This window comes from Carlito syrichta, unplaced genomic scaffold, assembly GCF_000164805.1.
Source record: "Carlito syrichta isolate Samal-C Ts95f unplaced genomic scaffold, Tarsius_syrichta-2.0.1 Scaffold304785, whole genome shotgun sequence".
In the NCBI taxonomy this organism is placed as follows: Eukaryota; Metazoa; Chordata; class Mammalia; order Primates; family Tarsiidae; genus Carlito; species Carlito syrichta.
The window spans coordinates 20,388-38,629 of NW_007248881.1; the positions used below are offsets into that span (position 1 = coordinate 20,388).

The following is an 18,242-nucleotide window of genomic DNA, read 5'->3' on the forward strand; positions in this document are numbered from 1 at the left end:
GACCTGCTGGGCTCCGGTGATCCTTCCGCCTCAGCCTTCCAAGTAGCTGTAACTACAGGCGTGCACTACCATGCCCGGCTAATTTTTGACTTGTTGTAGAGATGAGGTCTCACCAAGTTGCCCAGGCGGGTCTTGAACCCGTGGACTCAGGCAATCTACTCACCTCAGCCTCCCAAAGCACTGGGATTATAGGCTGAGCCACTGAGCCCAGCTTGATTGTTCTTTCTGGCAACTGCTTAAGTACGTGGACCATTTGGAACTAAAAATAATCTAGGTTTTATCGCAGTTATCTGCTTTGCTAGAAGTGAGGAACAAAACTCTATTTTGTTTTAGTCTTTATTTTATTTTATTTTTTAATTTTTATTTTAAAGATGTGGGGTACAATTCAGGGTGAGGTATACAAATGTTCATTATGCAGGCACCCTTGTTGACAAGGTGTGCCCCTCCCTCCCCTGGCAGTTTCCCTCAACTACCAATCCTACCCCTCCTCCCTGGTAGTTTCTCACTACCCAATCCCTTTCTTACAGTTTTATGAGGTCTCAAGGTCTGCTTATGCTTGAGAACATATGGTACTCTGTTCTTGTTTCTGTGATAGATCACTGAGTATGATAGACTCTAAATCCATCCAAATTGTTGTGAAGTCCATATGTTTGTCCTTCTTTATGGCTCATAATATTCCCTTGTGTTAACCACATTTTTTTTATCCAGTCCAGTTTCTATGGTTGTTTTAATCTTTAAAGAATATTTCCAGGGGACAAAAAAAAGAAAAGATTATTTCCAAAACATGTTACAACTTTTTTTTCCTTTTTTTTTTTTTACAATACAGATTGTTCATTTATTCTACTCTATCCCTCTTCCTACCCATCTTTTTTTTTTTTTCAACTTCACATCAGGCCTTATTTTTATCAAGCACATCTCAGTAGTTGAAAATTTTACAAAACTTAAATCTAAATGAATGATAATATTATATTTATATTATGTTTGTACAGTTTGGGACTGAAAAAGACCAATTGAATCTAGCTTTGCAGACTGGGCAAGGTGGCTCAGCTATAATCCCAGCACTTTGGGAGGCTGAGACAAGAGGATTGCCTGAGCCCAGAAGTTCAAGACCAGTCTGGGCAACATGTTGAGACCTCATCTCTACAATAAATAATTTTAAAAATTAGCTGGGCATGGTGGTATGAGCCTATAGTCCCAGCTACTCAGGAAGCTGAGGTGGAAGGATCGCCTGAGCCCAGAGGTAGAGGCTGTGGTGAGCCATAATAGTGCTAATACACTCCAGCCTAAGTAACAGAGTGAGACTCCGACTAAAAAAACAAAAAAGCTTTGTAGAAGGAAAAACATTTTGGTAGTTTTATTAAAGAAATGCACACTATTGAAACACTCCTAGAAATGTTACATGGATTTAGTCTCATTTAATGCTAAGTATTGGTCTCTTCTGAATTCTTTCTTATGGTTTAGCTCTTTATATACTCCACACATTGACATTTTTGTGGACTTCCTGAACTTCTTGGACAACTTTTAATGTTGAAGTTATATTTAGACCTAAGGTTTAATATAAAATAAAATTGTAATATTTTTACAACTGAGTATGTATATTTTTTGTTATATATTGATAGTTGTCCCTTCTGGACAAATGTCAGAAGACCCTTATGAGAGCAATAAACAATACTAGATGGATCATAGTGAGACTTTTATGACTGTCAAGAATTTTTAAATTCAGAATCAGTGAATATTTACTGAATCCTTACTGTAAAGCATGTGTGTGAGTATTAGTTTGTGGAGAATAAAAACATGATCTCTGCTGTTTAGGAATTCACAGTCTCTTGGGAAGGACAATAAACAAGGAATTCATAGAAAACTACTTAGAGGGTATTGAGCAATAAATTTTTGTTTTGTTTTGTTTTTTGTTTGTGTTTTTTGAGTTGGCGTTTCACTCTGTCACCCAGGCTGGAGTGCTGTGGCACGCTATGGCCATCACAGCCTCGACCTGCTGGGTTCAGGTAATCCTTCTGCCTCAGCCTTCCAAGTAGCTGGAACTACAGGCATGCGCCACCATGCCTGGCTAAGTTTTTGATTTATTGTAGTGATGAGGTCTCGCCACGTTGTCCAGGCTGGTCTCGAACCTGTGGGCTCAGGCAGTCCTCTCACCTCGGCCTCCCAAAGTGCTGGGATTACAGGCATGAGCTACTGCACCCAACCCAACAATAACTTGTAAGGTGAAAGATTGAGTGCGCATATAGTTGAGGTCTGGTCTTCAAGTGATTTGTATCCAGAGACATCTTAGATAAGCATTATAAATAGTATCTCATTGTCCGTCTTTCTATAGTTACATATGCATAATTACTCAGTGTTTATATTTTTATTACTTTCTGTCACATGAAACAAATATTTAACTACTAACTTAAAAGGATAGTTAATTGAATGACTCTGTGCTACATATTTAGAAATATTTATGTAAATGTATTTTTAATGGTGTTCAACATATGTCTTTACTTTTTTTTTTTTTTTTTACTTGTAGAGATGAGGTCTTGCCAAGTCTGGGCTGGCCGTGAACCCATAGACTCAGGCATCCACTTGCCTCGGCCTCCCAAAGTGCTGAGATTTACAGGCTGAGCCACCGAAGCTGGCCTGTCTTTACTTTGAAATTATTCTTAAGTACTGTGACTTAAGTTTTTGATTGCTTAGCTTGTGTTACATCAGAATTTTGTGGTATAGAAAATTAAGTTTTTTGAAAAAAATCAAAGATGGTCTAATATGATGAGTTATTAGCAGAAACTTTGTAACCTGTTTATCGTTTTTCCTGATTTCTGACAATTTTGCTAATAATCTTGTGTTACAAAACAGTCAGACAATGCTAAACTACTCATTAGAGACTATTGAGAGTCATGTCACTTTAAAATTAATATAATTTCAAGATGATAATACTTTTCTTATTTACAATGGTTACCTGGTGAACAGTGATCAGCCCAGGGAAAGATATGGATACAACTTAAAGTCTTTTTTTCCCCCAGTTTATCCCTCACACATGGTCACTAGCTTTCCTCTGATCTAGATAGCTCTGGTTTCTTATGTCATGGGATCTAGTTGTTTTTTGTCTCTTCAGGAGTTGCTTACCATTTGTACAGATTTATGCTTGGTAGTTTTGGGAATTCTGTCAGCCATGTCTTATTTTTGTGGCACATCAAAGGTTAGTGTAGAGGGAGAGAAAGTAGTTCTGTTGGTTTGCAGTCTTATCTCGAACTGGCAGTCTTCTTCATTTAGGTTTTGACTTTGTATTTCTTTTTGAGAGAAGCCTTTCCTCAACTCCTCAAAATACTAATGTAAATGTATATTTATAATGGTGTTAAACATATAACTGTACTTTTGAAGTAGATTAAGTTTTCCTTATTATATATTTTCAGTGTCTGGTCTTTTCCTTTGCAGTATGTAGTGTACTTGTAGTTAATTGCTCATTGTCTGTTTTCTATTCTGTATCTTGATGAAATAAGAAATAAGATTTGTGAGGACTCAAGTCATACATATGTTGTCTTATTCACTCTTTAGCTCTGTCACAATATTTATGTGGTGAATTAATGAAGAAATGAATAAAAACTGCAAAGAAAATTTGAGACCACTTATCAAGAAGAAAAATTTTTCTTAAATGTGTTGTATTGGGACTTTTATTTATCACAATTCTCCTGAGTCTTCAAAACTTTATAATTTTTTAATAGGAAAATAATGATGTTCATTGTAGAAATTAGGAAATTAAAGAACAAAAGTAATCTCAGAAGTAACCACTGTTAATATTTTGTTATATTTAGTTTCTTTTTTTGGTGATATTGTTCTCTTGATTTAAAACTTTATGTTCTTAGATGAAGACTCAAGTCACTAACTTGGTTTATAAGGTCCAGTATGATATGCCGCTTCTTTGTCTCCATCCCCATCTTGTTCTTTCATCTTGTACTTTTCAGTTTCTCCTACTCTTGATAATTACATTTCCTCCCCTTTTTGCCCCAGCTCCTTATAATTCTTCAGATATCAGCTCAAAATCTGATATTTTTTCTCTGCCCTGTGCCAGAACTTTGTCTGCCATTCCCATTAGGCAGAGAGCTTTATGAGGGCAGGAATTATCTATTTGCTCTCAGTATCTGCCAGATGCATTAGAAACATAAAAGCGGGGGAGTGTCATTGAGGAATTAATCTTACTTGGGGGAGAGAGACCAGTGAGTATGTTGCAGTGTTTTGAAGTATATACAAAGTACTAGGGGGAAAAGTAATTCAGGTTTTGGCAAGGCATTTGGTGATTTAAGCTGAGTCTTGAAGGATTTTTAGAGGTTAACACGGTGGGTAAACACATTCAGGTTGCAGAAACAATACATACGAAGCATGGAAATAATAAAAAGAACAAGGCATGTTTTAGGGAGCAATATATATTTCAGTGTGGCTTCCTAATAAGGATATTTGGCAAATATGGGTTAAGGAGTGAAGACCAATGTTGGGAGATGAAATTTTACTGAAATGGTAAAGGGACTACACTGAGATCAGCTATTCAAGGCTTTAGTCTCAACCTGTTGTCTCGGCAAAATCCCAGAAGACTTCAAGGCAGGGATTGGCAATATTAAATAAGTGAAAATACTTTTTTAATTAGTAGAGTCAGGGAGACAAGAAGTTTTTAGGGAAAAAAAAATTTAGAACAAATGAGGTAAGCTTGGCTGAAGGGATAGTGTGTTGAGAAAAGTAAGGGATGCATCAGAAAGTAATTAAAAGAAAGAATTGACAGAAAAGATTACCTCTTGGATCTGGGTGGTGATAGGAGGATTCAGGATAACTCCCAAGTTCTTTATCATGAATTGGTTGTGATCTCCTAAATTCATTGATGTCAGAATGTAGGAGGAAGATTAGTTGAGGATTTAATTAATTTGTGTTAGATTTGTTGAGTTGGAATTATCTGTAATACATCCAGGTAGAACTGTCCAAGTAAGAAGTGGGAAATGAACTAGAGTGTAGAGGGAGTAGAAGACAAAAGATAACAGATTTCAGTACTACTTGAAGCAGTAGGGTATAATTCCAAATGCTTTAGGTCAAACAAACTGAAAACTTAAATGTAAGGAGAAAGGTAAATTAGTTGTACTTTATGGAATTCTGCATTTGAGTCTTTTTGTGAATTCTCTTACTATCTAAATAAAGCCAATTTTGTCTTCTTTATCAATGTTAGAGTCTTAAGGGAGTACAAATACCTGTCTCTAAAAAGTGTACTGGCAGTTTTGTGTAATTACTTCCTGAATGTTTGCACTTGCATAGGAAGTTTGAATTGATGCTATTTTGAATTGTAAAGTCTCACAGAACAGGGAATCTTTTTGCATGTATTACTATGCTATATACTAGTTGTTGCCACTACCTTTAAAATAATGTTTGGTTATTACTTAAGGAATGCCTTCAGTCAGTTATAGTTCCTTTTAGCTGAAGTTATATCAGGTTGATAAAAAAAATGGATTCTGCTTTTTATTGAAAGAATGAATTATTTCCATTCAACAGAGGTTCATTTCAATCTGAAGACAAGGTAGATTGAATATTTATTTGAGCTTATAGTGTAAAAGAATTACAATAAAAGGAATTATACTACTTTAGGTAAGAAAAATTTGATATTAAAGTTAAATTATAACAAGTATGAAGGCTAGTTAGAGTCATACAAATTTGAACCTGTAAATAATTATTCAGGTCATTTGTTTTCAGACTTCTTTGATTTCACAGACCACAAAAACATGTAATTTGGGAATTGATTTAGAGAAACTTTTTCATTTCAACCTGTAAGAACTTAAAAAAAGATTACTTCTTTGACCAGCATTTCATTTAAAAAAGATTTTTGAAACCAGATAGAGAAATAATAGTCCTTAAATTGAATTACATGTATAATGAATAAAGAATAAAAACCCACTCTAGTGCCCAACTTTCTCATTTTCTCATATTGCTGCATATCAGTTGATTACTGAAATGTAGATGAGTATTCGGTTACTTCTGATCTAGGTCGCAGAGCTAGTTAATAGTATAACTGAAACTAGGTCCCCTGTTTCCTGACTCCTGTGTCCCAGTTTCTACTATTTCAAGAGATTTTCAGTAATTTCAACATTGCTGTTTGATTTTTGACTTTGTAAAATATATTGGAGTTTAGTTGGGCCTGTGGTTAAAAATAAGAGTAGATTCCACAATTTTTCATGTCCTTCCCTGGGTTTTATCTACTTTGACTTATGCGGACCAAAAAAAAAAAAAAAAATGTGGTCCAAGCTTTCACTACCTTCTTTTTTTAAATTCACCTCCTGTTTATTATTCATGGGTCTTGAAATAGTTTATAAGAAGGCATATTGCAAAATTGTACAAATAACAGCAAAAAAAAAACCCCTCAGAATATGTGTGTGTGTATGTGTGTGTATATGAAAAATATGTTAGAAGGAAATCAGTATTTATTGATTTTTCTCCCAATGAACATTTTTCCGTGTTTTCATTTATTGTTTGTCTTATTGCATTCAAGTTTAATATTTTTCCTAATTTTGATAGACGTTAGGGGTTGATTGATTGTTTTGCCAGCAAGCTTTAGGCCTTTGTTCTAATAGGAAGTATGATTAAGTTCAAGAACTCATCCTAGTTCAAGAACTCATCCTAGAAAAAATGCTACATACCTCATTGCTGAATGCACACTATGCTCCCTTTGGGAAGGTATGATATGCATCAACGTCAGCCTCTAGTCCACCTCTCAAAGCAGTTTTGGAACTCTTTTTCAGAAATGGCTATCAGAGCTGTCATCACAAGGATGTCAGAGTTTGAATTACAGCAATGAACAGACATTAAATTTCTTGTTAAACTTGGCAAAAATGGAAGTGATATCAGAGACATGTTAGTTCAAGTTCATGGGAATAGTGCCACGAAGAAAGTGACAGTATACAAATGGATTAAATGTTTTTCATAGGAAACAGAAAGCGTCACTGATGAAGAGGGGTCAGTATGGCCAGTAATGAGCAGAACTGATGAAAACATTTCAAAAATTTGTTGAATTGCAGTCAAAATTGTCAACTGACTGTGAGAAGCACAGCAGACCAAATACTGATCGATGGAGAACACAGGAAAACCTTAAACGAAAATCTTGGAATGAGAAAGGGATGTGCAAAAATGATCCTGAAGGATCTCTTGCATCACAACAGTGCATCAGTTCACACAACACTGTCTGTGAGGGGGTTTCTAGCCAGTAAACAAATAGCTGTATTAGAATACCCTCCCTACTCACCTGATCTGACCCCCAATACTTCTTTTTTTACCCAAAGATAAAGGAAATACTGAAAGGAAGACATTTTGATGACATTCAGGTCATCAATGGTAATACAGCGACAGCTCTGATGACCTTTCCAGAAAAGGTTTCAAATTTTCTTTGACAGGTGAAGTAGGTGCTGGTATCAGTGCATGGCTTCCCAAGGGGAGTACTTTGAAGATGACTGTAGTGATATTCAGTGATGTGGTATGTAACACTTTTTCTAGGATGAGTTTGCGAACTTAATTGTCAGTCCTTATAGATTAAAAATTATATTTACTTCATTGCAGTTACAGTAGTAAACAATTTATGCTTAGTGTTTACAATAACCCTGCATAATAGATTTTACTTTTATTCTTCATGAGATTGAATCTTTTTTTGTTTTTTTGAGAAGGAGTCGTGTCATTGTGTTTACCCAGGCTGTTTTCTAACTTCTGGACTCAAAATGATTCTGCTGCCTTATCTTCCCTAGTAGCTGGCACTATAACATTCATTTTTGTATTTTTTATAACATATTGGTAGTATGTGAGGATACAGCCTCCAATGAAAAAAAGAACAGAAACACTTGGTAACAATTGCAGGTAATTGTGTTTTTAGAAAAGTGGTTTCCAGTGGCATTTTTAAGATCTATTGTCTTTGAGATCTTCGAGATCAATGTTACAATAGGACATTATGCCATCTCCTGAGATTGGTAATCTGGCACAGTTGGGTAAATTTTTACTGATAATTAAAAACTAAAAAAAACTATTGTGAATACGTTAAAAGTTGATGTTGAGATTTCTCTTATTATTCCTTGGGGATCATACTAGTTTTACTGAACTTATTTACTAATTTATTCTATATCTATAGGTCCCGTGTTCCCTGACTCTTGTGTCTCAGCTTCTTATACTATTCCAAGAGACCTTCAGTAATTTAAATATTCCTCTTTGATTTTTGGCTTTTTAAAATAATATTGTGGTTACAGCCATATGTACACATATATACTTATACATGTACGTGATTTGCTTATTTATGTGTATAATAATCCAGTAGTGTTTTGTAGCATGGTGTAAATTACTTTAAATTAATTATTTTTTAAATTTAAACTTTAGTTACAGCTCTTTTAAGGAAGCTTAAGCAGCAATCCAGGGAAAGTGTTGAAGAAAAACGACCTCGATTACTAAAAGCCCTGAAAGAGGTAGGCTTCGTTGCTGATTTTGTACCTCAAGAGTAATTGTAAGTGTAGTTTTTTTGTTTGTTTGTTTTTGAGTCAGAGTCTTATTCTGTCACCCAGGCTGGGGTGCAGTGGCACGATTATGGCTCACTGCAGCAGGCTAGCCTCCTGGCCTCAGGCGATCCTTCCCCTTCAGCCTCCCCAGTAGCTGGGACTAGCCCAGCTAATTTTTTTGATTTTTTTTTTTTTTTTTTGTAGAGGGGGGGTCTCACTATGTTGCCCAGGCTGATCTAGAATTCCTGGGCTCAAGAGATCCTCCTGCCTTGGCCTCCCAAAGTGCTGGAATTACAGGCATGAGTCACCACACCTGTTCATATAAGTGTTTTACGCATTTTTAATACAGTTTTATGCATTTTTTTCATATAGTTGAAATTCTCACTGATTATTAAGGGCCAAGACATGGTACAAATCATGCTTAAATTAAGCAGTGATTGAAATAACAAAATATTGTAATTGTGATGTGTAAAAATCATGCTTAAATTAAACAATGATTGAAATAACAAAATATTGTAATTGTGATGTGTAAATGTGATCTTAGTAGAAGCAACCATTTACTTTTAACTAGGAAGATAAAGATTTATTATTTTGAATAAATTAGATAAGAGTTCTAAGAAAAAAAGGATGTCAGTAATAATTAATGGCAATATCCCTTGACCTTTGAATTGGAAGATTCTCTAATACCAGAAGCCACTGCCGTTAGAAGGAGCAATTTGTATTTTTTTAATATAACAAAAACTCTTTTCCTGTGTCCTGCCTTCTTGTGGTAAGAGCTGGGTGTTCTAGTAAAGGAAGAGAGGTTTGTATTCTGTTGTTACCTTCTTTTTCTGTATTTCTTCTTTCTCTGTATTTCTGATGCGTGAAAGAACTGTGGGAGAAAGACAGGCCTATCATGATGATATGCTAATGCCTTCTCTTAGTGGTGCTGTGTTTTGAAATCTGAAGAATGAAAGGGCTAGAAAAATGCTTTAATCATGTTGCGGTGGTATCTACTATTAATGTTTACTTTTTTTTATTGTTTGGAATAGGAAAGACTAAGTTGTTGACGTTGCTATATTTGTAATGCTTTACTTATTATGTTCAGAATGTATATTTTTCTTTAGAATACTTGATTGTAATAGTTCCCTTAACAGTTACAGTCTTTGATGTCTAGTTTCTAATTTGTGAACTAAGATTTTTTCTCATATGTATCACATGATGGCATATTTTAGATTTAGTAAACTTATGTTATTCATTTTCAGAAACAATTTTTGATTACAGTAGGTTTTTTTTTAACATCATTATGGGACTATATAAATAATCATTTGGTGGTTATTTTTAATAACACTTGTAAAGTTAACTATATTTAAAATAATATCTGTTATTGTTATCTTTTATGCTGAGAAATGGAATATTTATTGATATAAATTTAAATGTCAATCAGTTTCAGATATATTTCTATGTGATTAAAATATTCTTGCAAATGTACAGTGGTACATATTTTCTTTTGTAGTTAAGTATAGTAATGTATGCTATCGTAATGTTTTATTTTAAGTAATAACCATATATTGGTTTTTGCTCTCTCAAATGCCAAACATTGAAAATAATTTTTTATTATTTCCTATTTCTGTCTATAGACCTTTGATGATGATAGTTTTTTTTTTTTTAAGCAAAATATTAAGCAGATGTATGAGCTACTATCTAGGGTGCATTTAGTAATTATTCACGTTTCATTTCTCAGCTAGGTGACTTTTATCTAGAACTTCACTGGGATTTTCAAAGCTGGGGTAAGAGTGTTATGTTTTTACTATAAAATATGTACGTATGCAGAAATGCAAGTGTAAAAATAACTGTTATCTAGAAATGTTAGCATAACTTGCTCGAAGGAAAAGTACTTTTTATGATATTGAATGTAATGGCTACAAGGCCTAGTAAACTGTATTTTCAGATATTGGAGGTTTTTTTTTGGTTGTTTACAAAAGTCTGGTTTAAAACTTTAAATAATTTAGCACAAATACTTTTTAGAAAAGATAAAATAATTATGGGACTATTGAACTACTTAATTTGTGGAAGTTTGAAATGCAGTATTTAGGTCTCTGAATGTGCAGAATTTAGTTAACATTATATGACTATGTATGTTTTGTCATCTTTCAATTATTTTGCCACTTGCATACTTCATAGCCATTATCTTAACATACTCTGTAGTTGCACACTGTCTCCAGTTATTTATGAAAGACCTTAATTTTGACCTAGATATTTTGCAGTCATATATTGATTTACCTTATTAAGGTAAGTTTTTCTTCTACCCATGAGTTCACTAGGGAGAAAACCTTTATGTTCAAACAGGAAGTTTTATTCTAGTGACCGTAATTTACTAACAAGTAACTAAATAACTGAATTTTTTTGGTTTTTGTTTTTGAGTCAGAGTCTCAAAAACATGCAGTGGCATGGTCATGGCCACTGCAGCCTCAACCTGCTGGGCTCCGGCAATCCTTCCACCTCAGCCTTCTAAGTAGCCGGAACTACAGGCATGCCTACCAGGCCCGGCTAATTTTTGATTTACTGTAGAGACAAGGTCTGACCAAGTTGCCCAGGCTGGCCTTGAACTCCCGGGCTCAGGCAGTCCTCTCGCCTTGGCCTCCCAAAGTACTGAGTTTACATGCTTAAGCCACTGCACCTGGCCTCCCCCCACCAAAAAAAAACGTATTTTGTAAAAGTTTGGTTATAGTGAGCTTGTGTGTGTATTTAAAAGTATCTAAGTTAATTGTTATGATAAAGAGATTTGAATGTTCAGTGATATTTATCTCCAAACTAATAATAAAAATAAATCAGATATTGACAAATATATAAAGTGCATTCTATTTTATATAATTTTTAGGAATTTTATATGTATATATGTGTATACGAACACAATATATTTTATATTGGACTGTTGCAAGTAGGTGTATATAGTTCCTACCAAATAAGTAAAAATATTAAGCATGATTAGAAAGAAATGAAATTTCACAGTTTTAGAGCTATGGTAGGTCAGTAAATACAACTTAATTTTGTTAACCTTTAATGAAGTTACTTACGATAATCTCAGAATGTACTTGGGTTGCAAATTCAGCTTCAACTTACTACTTAGAAAATAGAAGTTATACGCTACACCGTAAGGCAGTGAGGTGCCGGGCAGGTTACCAGATTTAAACTTTAATTAACAATTATACTTACTACTTTTTCTAATGCCTCTACATCTTCTGATTTCTTCTAAGAAAGTAAATTCAGCTGTAAATGTGAGGCCCATTAGCACTACTTCTCCCTACTGTATCAAAAATTAGTAGTTTTCTGTTGTCTTATAAAGACTCTGGATTCTTCTCAATTAGTAATACTTAATTTTTCTACAAATTGTAACTTTGAAAAACAGCCTTCTTTGGTTTTTTTTGCTTTTTCTTTTGTCAGAGTCTCACTCTGTCACCCAGGCTGGAGGACAGTGGCTTGCTCACGGCCACTGCAACCTCAACCTGCCAGGCTCAGGCAATCTTTCTGTCTCAGCCTTCCAAGTAGCTGGAACTACAGGCATGTGCCACCACACCCGGCTAATTTTTCTTGATTTATTGTAGAGACAAGGTCTCGCTAAGTTGCCCAGACTGGTCTTGAACCCATGGGCATAAGTGGTCCTCTCACCTTGGTTTCTCAAAGTGCTGGGATTGTAACCATGAGCCACCATGCCTGGCCTAAAACAGCCTTCTTTATTTGGAGTTTTTAGATACAAATCAGGCTTCTCCCCAAGCCTATGTAAATTGAAGGTTATAGATATTTTTAAACACTGATTTTATGACAGATATATTTCTTTTTAAAAAGCACCCCTTTTAGTAATCTTTGACTAATATAATTCATAATACTAGTGTTATTCTCAGACTTTACTAAGATGTTTAATCTAGTTTTTGATGGAATAATCAATATAAAAGTTTTTGAACATTATGGAAAATTATCAGGTATTTCTAAATTTCCTCATTACCACGTTCCAGGGATAACCAATGTTAGCATTTTATATGAATACTTTCAAATCTGGTTCACTGCTTACAAATGTGTGTGTGTGTGTGCACACGTATCTCTGTGTGTGTGTGCATATATATATTAGTATTGAATTTTTTCCCCATGAGATTGCACTAGTATATCATTATGAAAGTTGCCCTTTTTATTTAATACATCGTAGGCATCTTCCATATCAGTTCACATGGAAGTACTTCACTTGTTTTAACAGCTCTATGGTACTTTTAAGAGTGGATAATTATGGTTTTCCCAGTATGTTTAACCCTTAAATGTAGACTTTTAAATCCTTAATGTGGTCAATTATTTTTGCCTACATTGTTGCAATTCTAGCTCATCAGACGAGTTTTGGATCCATTAAAAAATTATTCATGGTCTTGTTCTAATAGTCCTATCTTGCCTTTATGCCTTACATATCATTCAGCAGTCCTGATGTCTTAGAACACAGAGAGAAAAACAGGTTTGTAGTAGCCTTGGATAATAAAAGAGCTACAAGTTAGATTGGTCTAAAACCTGAATACTATTTTTACCCCATTTTTTTCCCCATCTGGAGAGACTCCATTTCCACTTTGTAATCCTAAATTGGCCTGTCCCTTGAGTATGTTGACTCTTTAACTGATTCTCTTAGTGCTCGTTAGTGGTTTAAATCCTGAAATAGTCAGTTTATCTTGCTGAAAAAAGTTATAAAATATTTTTAAAGTGACATTTAAATTCTGGGAGAGAGAATGTAATCACTCCTGAAATTGTCAATATTATGTTGCTTAATCAAATTCTTGACATAACTACTGAGATACTTGTCCAAAGTATTCCTTCTTGAATAACTTGACTTTGAAGCAATGAAGTCAGTATATCTCTTTTGTTGGTAAAGAATTTTACCAATTTTTTTTTTTTTTGAGTTGGAGTCTCACTTGGTTGCCCAGACTGGAGTGCAGTGGCCGTTCCCGGCCACCGCAGCCTCGACGTGCTGGGCTCCCGCGATCCTTCCGCCTCAGCCTTCCGAGTAGCCGGAATTACAGGCGCACGCTACCACGCCCGGCTGATTTTTTGATTTATTGTAGAGATGAGGTCTCGCTTGCCCAGGCGGGTCTCGAACTCACGGGCTCAGGCAATCCACTCACCTCAGCCTTCCAAAGGTGCGGGATTACAGGCTGAGCCACCGAGCCCGGCTGAAATTTACCAATTTAAAGTCAAAAGTATTAGTACTTGATATTTAGATGGCATGTGCAATTCTAAAAACTAAACATTGGCTTTTATTAAGCCCAGACACATTGGATTAAAAAACACTTAGCTAATCTCCATTATTAAAATTGATGGTCATACTTTTTTTTAGAGTTTTGGCATGTTTCTTTCCCTTGTCAAAAACATAATATTTTTTTTAGAAGGCAAGCCAGAAGGAAGCCAGGACGTTTTACAGTCGGGGTAAGGTTATTTTCAGCACACGCTACACTTTTTTACGCTGTCTGTAGTGAGCCTTTGGAGAAAATAGCCTCCAACTTAGTTAATAGCAAGTCTAAAGGTAGCCTGGGGTTTTAGGTATATAAAATCTTTGAGTTGGAGTCACAAGTACTGGCTCCTAAGTATTTGATGTGGCAAATTACATGTCTTCCCTGGGCTCCAGTTTCTTCATTTCTTCATTCTGGGATAACAGTAGCTGTCCCATCTGTTGCAAACTTTCTTTTGATATGTATGAGATAAAGTTATTTTTTGGGGAAGCCCTTATGTATATTGTAAATTGTTTAATAATTTATAATATGGTGATCACTGCTTTAAATTCAGCATTACATGTGTAGTACATTTCAAATGAAAAACTTAATAGCTTATTTCTTGTTATCCACAGAATCTACCCATTCTGTATTTGGGACTCTTATTTGCATATTATAAATAAAAAACAATAGGCTTAGAAATTTCTTAAAATCAGGGAGAAACCAAAATTTAAATTTAAGAACTCTTTTCATTTTCAGTTTAGTAAGTTATACTACCTTTGGAGTACTGTGCTAGATTCAGATTATACTGAGATAACTTAGGAACTAGACAGGTTAATTGTTCAATTTACATAGGAGAGAAAAAAGTTATTACAGAATTGGGAAAATATAAATTGCTGTATTTTTTAATGTGCTAAAGTCTGTCAGAATGCTCTTTTTTGCTCAGTATTTTAAAAAATCTTTTTATTAGCTTTTGCTTCTCAATCTCCAGCTTGTTTTCGCTCTGCATTCTCATCTTTCCCTTTTCTGATTTTTGATAAATGGGTATTGGTATGTGATACTAATTTTCACTTTTGTAAGATCTTATAGCCACTTCATACAATGCAGTAAATTAAGTTGTAGAGCTGTCTACTTCTAATTGTCTTTGATTCATGCTGCATCAAATGCTTAAGGAAAAATTTCAGTTAATGAACATGAAGGAAGAGCTTTGATCTTTACCAGATTTACACTATTATTGCTATTCCAAACTTGTGCTTCAAAAAAGGTTTTGTCAGATTTCTTATGTTCTTTGATTAGGTAACCATTAGTTGATATTCCCACTGGGCAATAAACTTTTCTTACTTTTGTACAGTAAATTGTTTAGAAAACTGTCTTCAGTGCTGGAAGTCATTTTGAATTAAATAGTCTCTAACGTTCTAAAAGAAGCATTAATGCGTTAGGTGTTCACCTGTAATATTAATTAGAAAATACTGATGCTTCTGAAAAAGTTAAAAAATCTAGCCTTTAATTTTTGCTAAGATTTCTGTTTCTAACTTGGGTTAATTTATTACTTGTTTTTAAAAGACTGAATTTTGTAAGCATACATGTAGTATATCACAGATACACACATACTTATATATACCTCTACATATGATATGGTCTTAAGTTTCAGATATGATCTTAAGCATCACTTTTTTCTCATTTCTTTTTACATATACATTTTTGGGTTTCTTATAGCCTGTTAACGCAGGTTTATTCTTCCGTAGAATAACTCCTGCTTTCTTAAACATAGCAGACAATAAATAATAGAAAAATCAGAATATGGCTTATAATATGGTTATGAGTTATATATAGCACATTGGGATGTAGAAATTGTAGGTGTATGATTCCTATTTTACTGATTCTAAAACTGATGTACAGTGAGTAAATAACACTCAAATTTAACTGTCTCACTTGAAAAATATGCATATTACTTTCCTGCTATCTTAAATTATATTTAAAGAATCAGATAGGTTTCAGGTCCATCTGGTTACAAGTTCAGGAGGGTTTAGTCATCAATCCATAATATGTGTTATATACCCAAGAGTGGTTAACTTGACTCTGCCTTTCTTGAATGTGTTGTGGGTGGGGTGGGAGTATAAGGGAGGGGGTACCCAGAACAAAACGGAATTGTCTTTTGGAGGGCAGGCCCCTTGCAGTACACTTGGAATTTGTTGCTACAGATCAAACAGTCAGCCAAACTTTTTACCTGGCTTTGTGGAAGAAACATCCGGAGCTGTGGCAAACAGGTGACTGGTTCTTCCACCACAACACACCTTCCTACGTTGCGCTGAGTGTTTAGCAGTTTTTGAACAAAAATGGCACTACCCCTGTGCCCCAACCTTCCTATTCACCCCATCCCCCCTGAGCGACTTTTTGTTGCTTCCCTGGGTGAAAACAGTCCTCAAAGAGAAATATTTTGCTGATGTGGAAGAAGTGAAACAAAAAACAGCAGAAGCAACTATCAAGCCTCAAAATTGACAAGTTTAAACTGTTTTGAGCAATGGAAAAAACCATCTCAATAGGTGTTTTGCATCAAAGGGAGCGTACTTTGTAGGTGACTGAAGTTTAAACACATAAGAATAAATGCACAATTTTTAATAAATTAATTCCAGGTTGTTTTTTGCTCCCCTGGTAGAGTAAACTATACAGAAACTACTACATAGTAGATATTTAAAGTTGCCTCAAATTGCCTTATATATTATGTTTATTTTTAGATGGAAAAATATTGTTTCAAAGGAAATTATTGCCATTTATAGAATTAATTATGTCTACATTATTTTATTTTAAAAGTTTGCAAATGTCTCAGAATTTAGGTGGTGATTTTTTACCTTTTGTTTTGAAAAATACAGTGCCTTTACTTTCCCGAATTCTGCCTTCTGATGCATGTAAAATATACAAACAAGGTATCAATATCAGGTAAGGCATTTTGATTTCTTTTCTGAGTAAAAGATAATTGAGATTTAGAGGACGTTTGTTTTTTTCTGATCATAACTTGCTTGTGTTTTATAACTTTAAAATTCTGTAGTAGACTCAATATTTTATCTGATTTATTTGATTCTTAGGTTTAGGCAAAAATAATCTTTCTTTTAAAAAATTGTTTTACATTCTTATGACTTTTAAAAATAAATGCTGTGATGTAGTATAGGTAATAAAACCAAATATGCTTGAAACAAAGACATGAAAGTAACAGCCTGAGAGACAGTAATTGTGACAAAGGGGACACTAGTGTAACTTCACAAGTTACTCAGACCTGGGGTAGCTAAGGATGAAGGATGAAGGAGAAATATGGGAAGTTGTAAAACTTTCATTATCAAACAAAGCTTTCCAGATTAATGGAGAGGATAGCTTTTAGTATGTAGGCAAAGGTTTTTTGTCTAGATGAAAAGAATCTTATCTAAAGGAAAAACATTTGTTAACGTTAATTGCAATTTTCAATTTTAAATGTCATATGACAAGTTTTTGGCCAGGTGTGGTTGCAGTCTACTTTGGGAGGCTGAGGTGGGAAAATTATTTGAGGCCAGGAGTTCAGGACCAGCACAGGCAACATAGTGAGACCCTGTCTCTATAAAAAAGAAAACAAAAAAAAAAATTAGCTGGGCCTAGTGGCGCTTGCCTATAGTACTGGCTACTCTAAGGCTGAGGCAGGAAGATCTCTTGAGCCAGGGAGACTGAGGCTGTGGTAAGCTGTGGCTGCATCACGGCACTTCAGTCTGAGCAACAGCAAGACCCTGTCTCCATTTTTTAAAAATGTCATAAGACAGTTTTTTAATATCACTCCAAACAAAGCTGAATTTTAAACTATGTTCAAAGAAAAATCTTAAGTTTACTTTTATCTTACGGAAGCCATGTAATCATTTGAAATATCTTCTCTGGTATCAAAGAGAAGCTAATACTTCAGAAGAAAGACCAAAGTGTGAGTAACATTATTATTGAAAGTACTAATGAACATTTCCACTATTAATATAAACAATTTAGGGGTACTTTATAATCACGGATTGAAATGCAAACTTTGACTTATTTCAGACTTTTGTTTCCTGTCTCAAGGGAAGGTTTCATTTCCTTTTTTTCAGTGTTGTTTGGCATTTTTTAAGCTTTTCCTTTTCTTCTTTTCTTGAGTCAGTCTCACTGTGTTGCCCAGGCTAGAGGACAGTAGCACAGTCATGGCTACTGCAGCCTCTACTTACTAGGTTCAGGCCATCTTTCTGCCTCAGCCTTCCAAGTAGCTGGGACTACAGATGTTCGCCACCATGCATGGCTAATTTTTAAGTTTATTATAGAGATGAGGTCTTGCCATGTCGCACAGGTTGGTCTTGATCTCATGGGCTCAGGCAATCCTCTCATAATCCCAGTCTCTCAAAGTTCTGGGATTACAGGCGTGAGCCATCATGTCTGGCTCAAGCTTTTTCTTAAAAAGAACATTTTCATTGCAAATCTTTGCATTTGTATAAAGAATCTTTTGTTCTTTCTGGCTAATTATTTAGCAAAAATTAAAAATATTTAGGCCTATAAACTTAAAGCC

At 34.7% G+C, this 18,242-nt stretch overlaps 1 protein-coding gene across 2 annotated transcripts in view; it reads left to right on the forward strand.

Moving 5' to 3' along the window:
* Nucleotides 1-18,242, forward strand: part of ANKRD13C (ankyrin repeat domain 13C) — a 66,708-nt gene that overhangs the window by 9,760 nt on the left and 38,706 nt on the right. For both annotated transcript variants that reach the window (XM_008060968.2, XM_021713901.1), the window contains 3 exons: nucleotides 8,371-8,456; nucleotides 10,210-10,255; nucleotides 16,573-16,639. In XM_008060968.2, coding sequence (XP_008059159.1) covers nucleotides 8,371-8,456; nucleotides 10,210-10,255; nucleotides 16,573-16,639 — 199 coding nt within the window. The remainder of the gene's footprint in view (nucleotides 1-8,370; nucleotides 8,457-10,209; nucleotides 10,256-16,572; nucleotides 16,640-18,242) is intronic.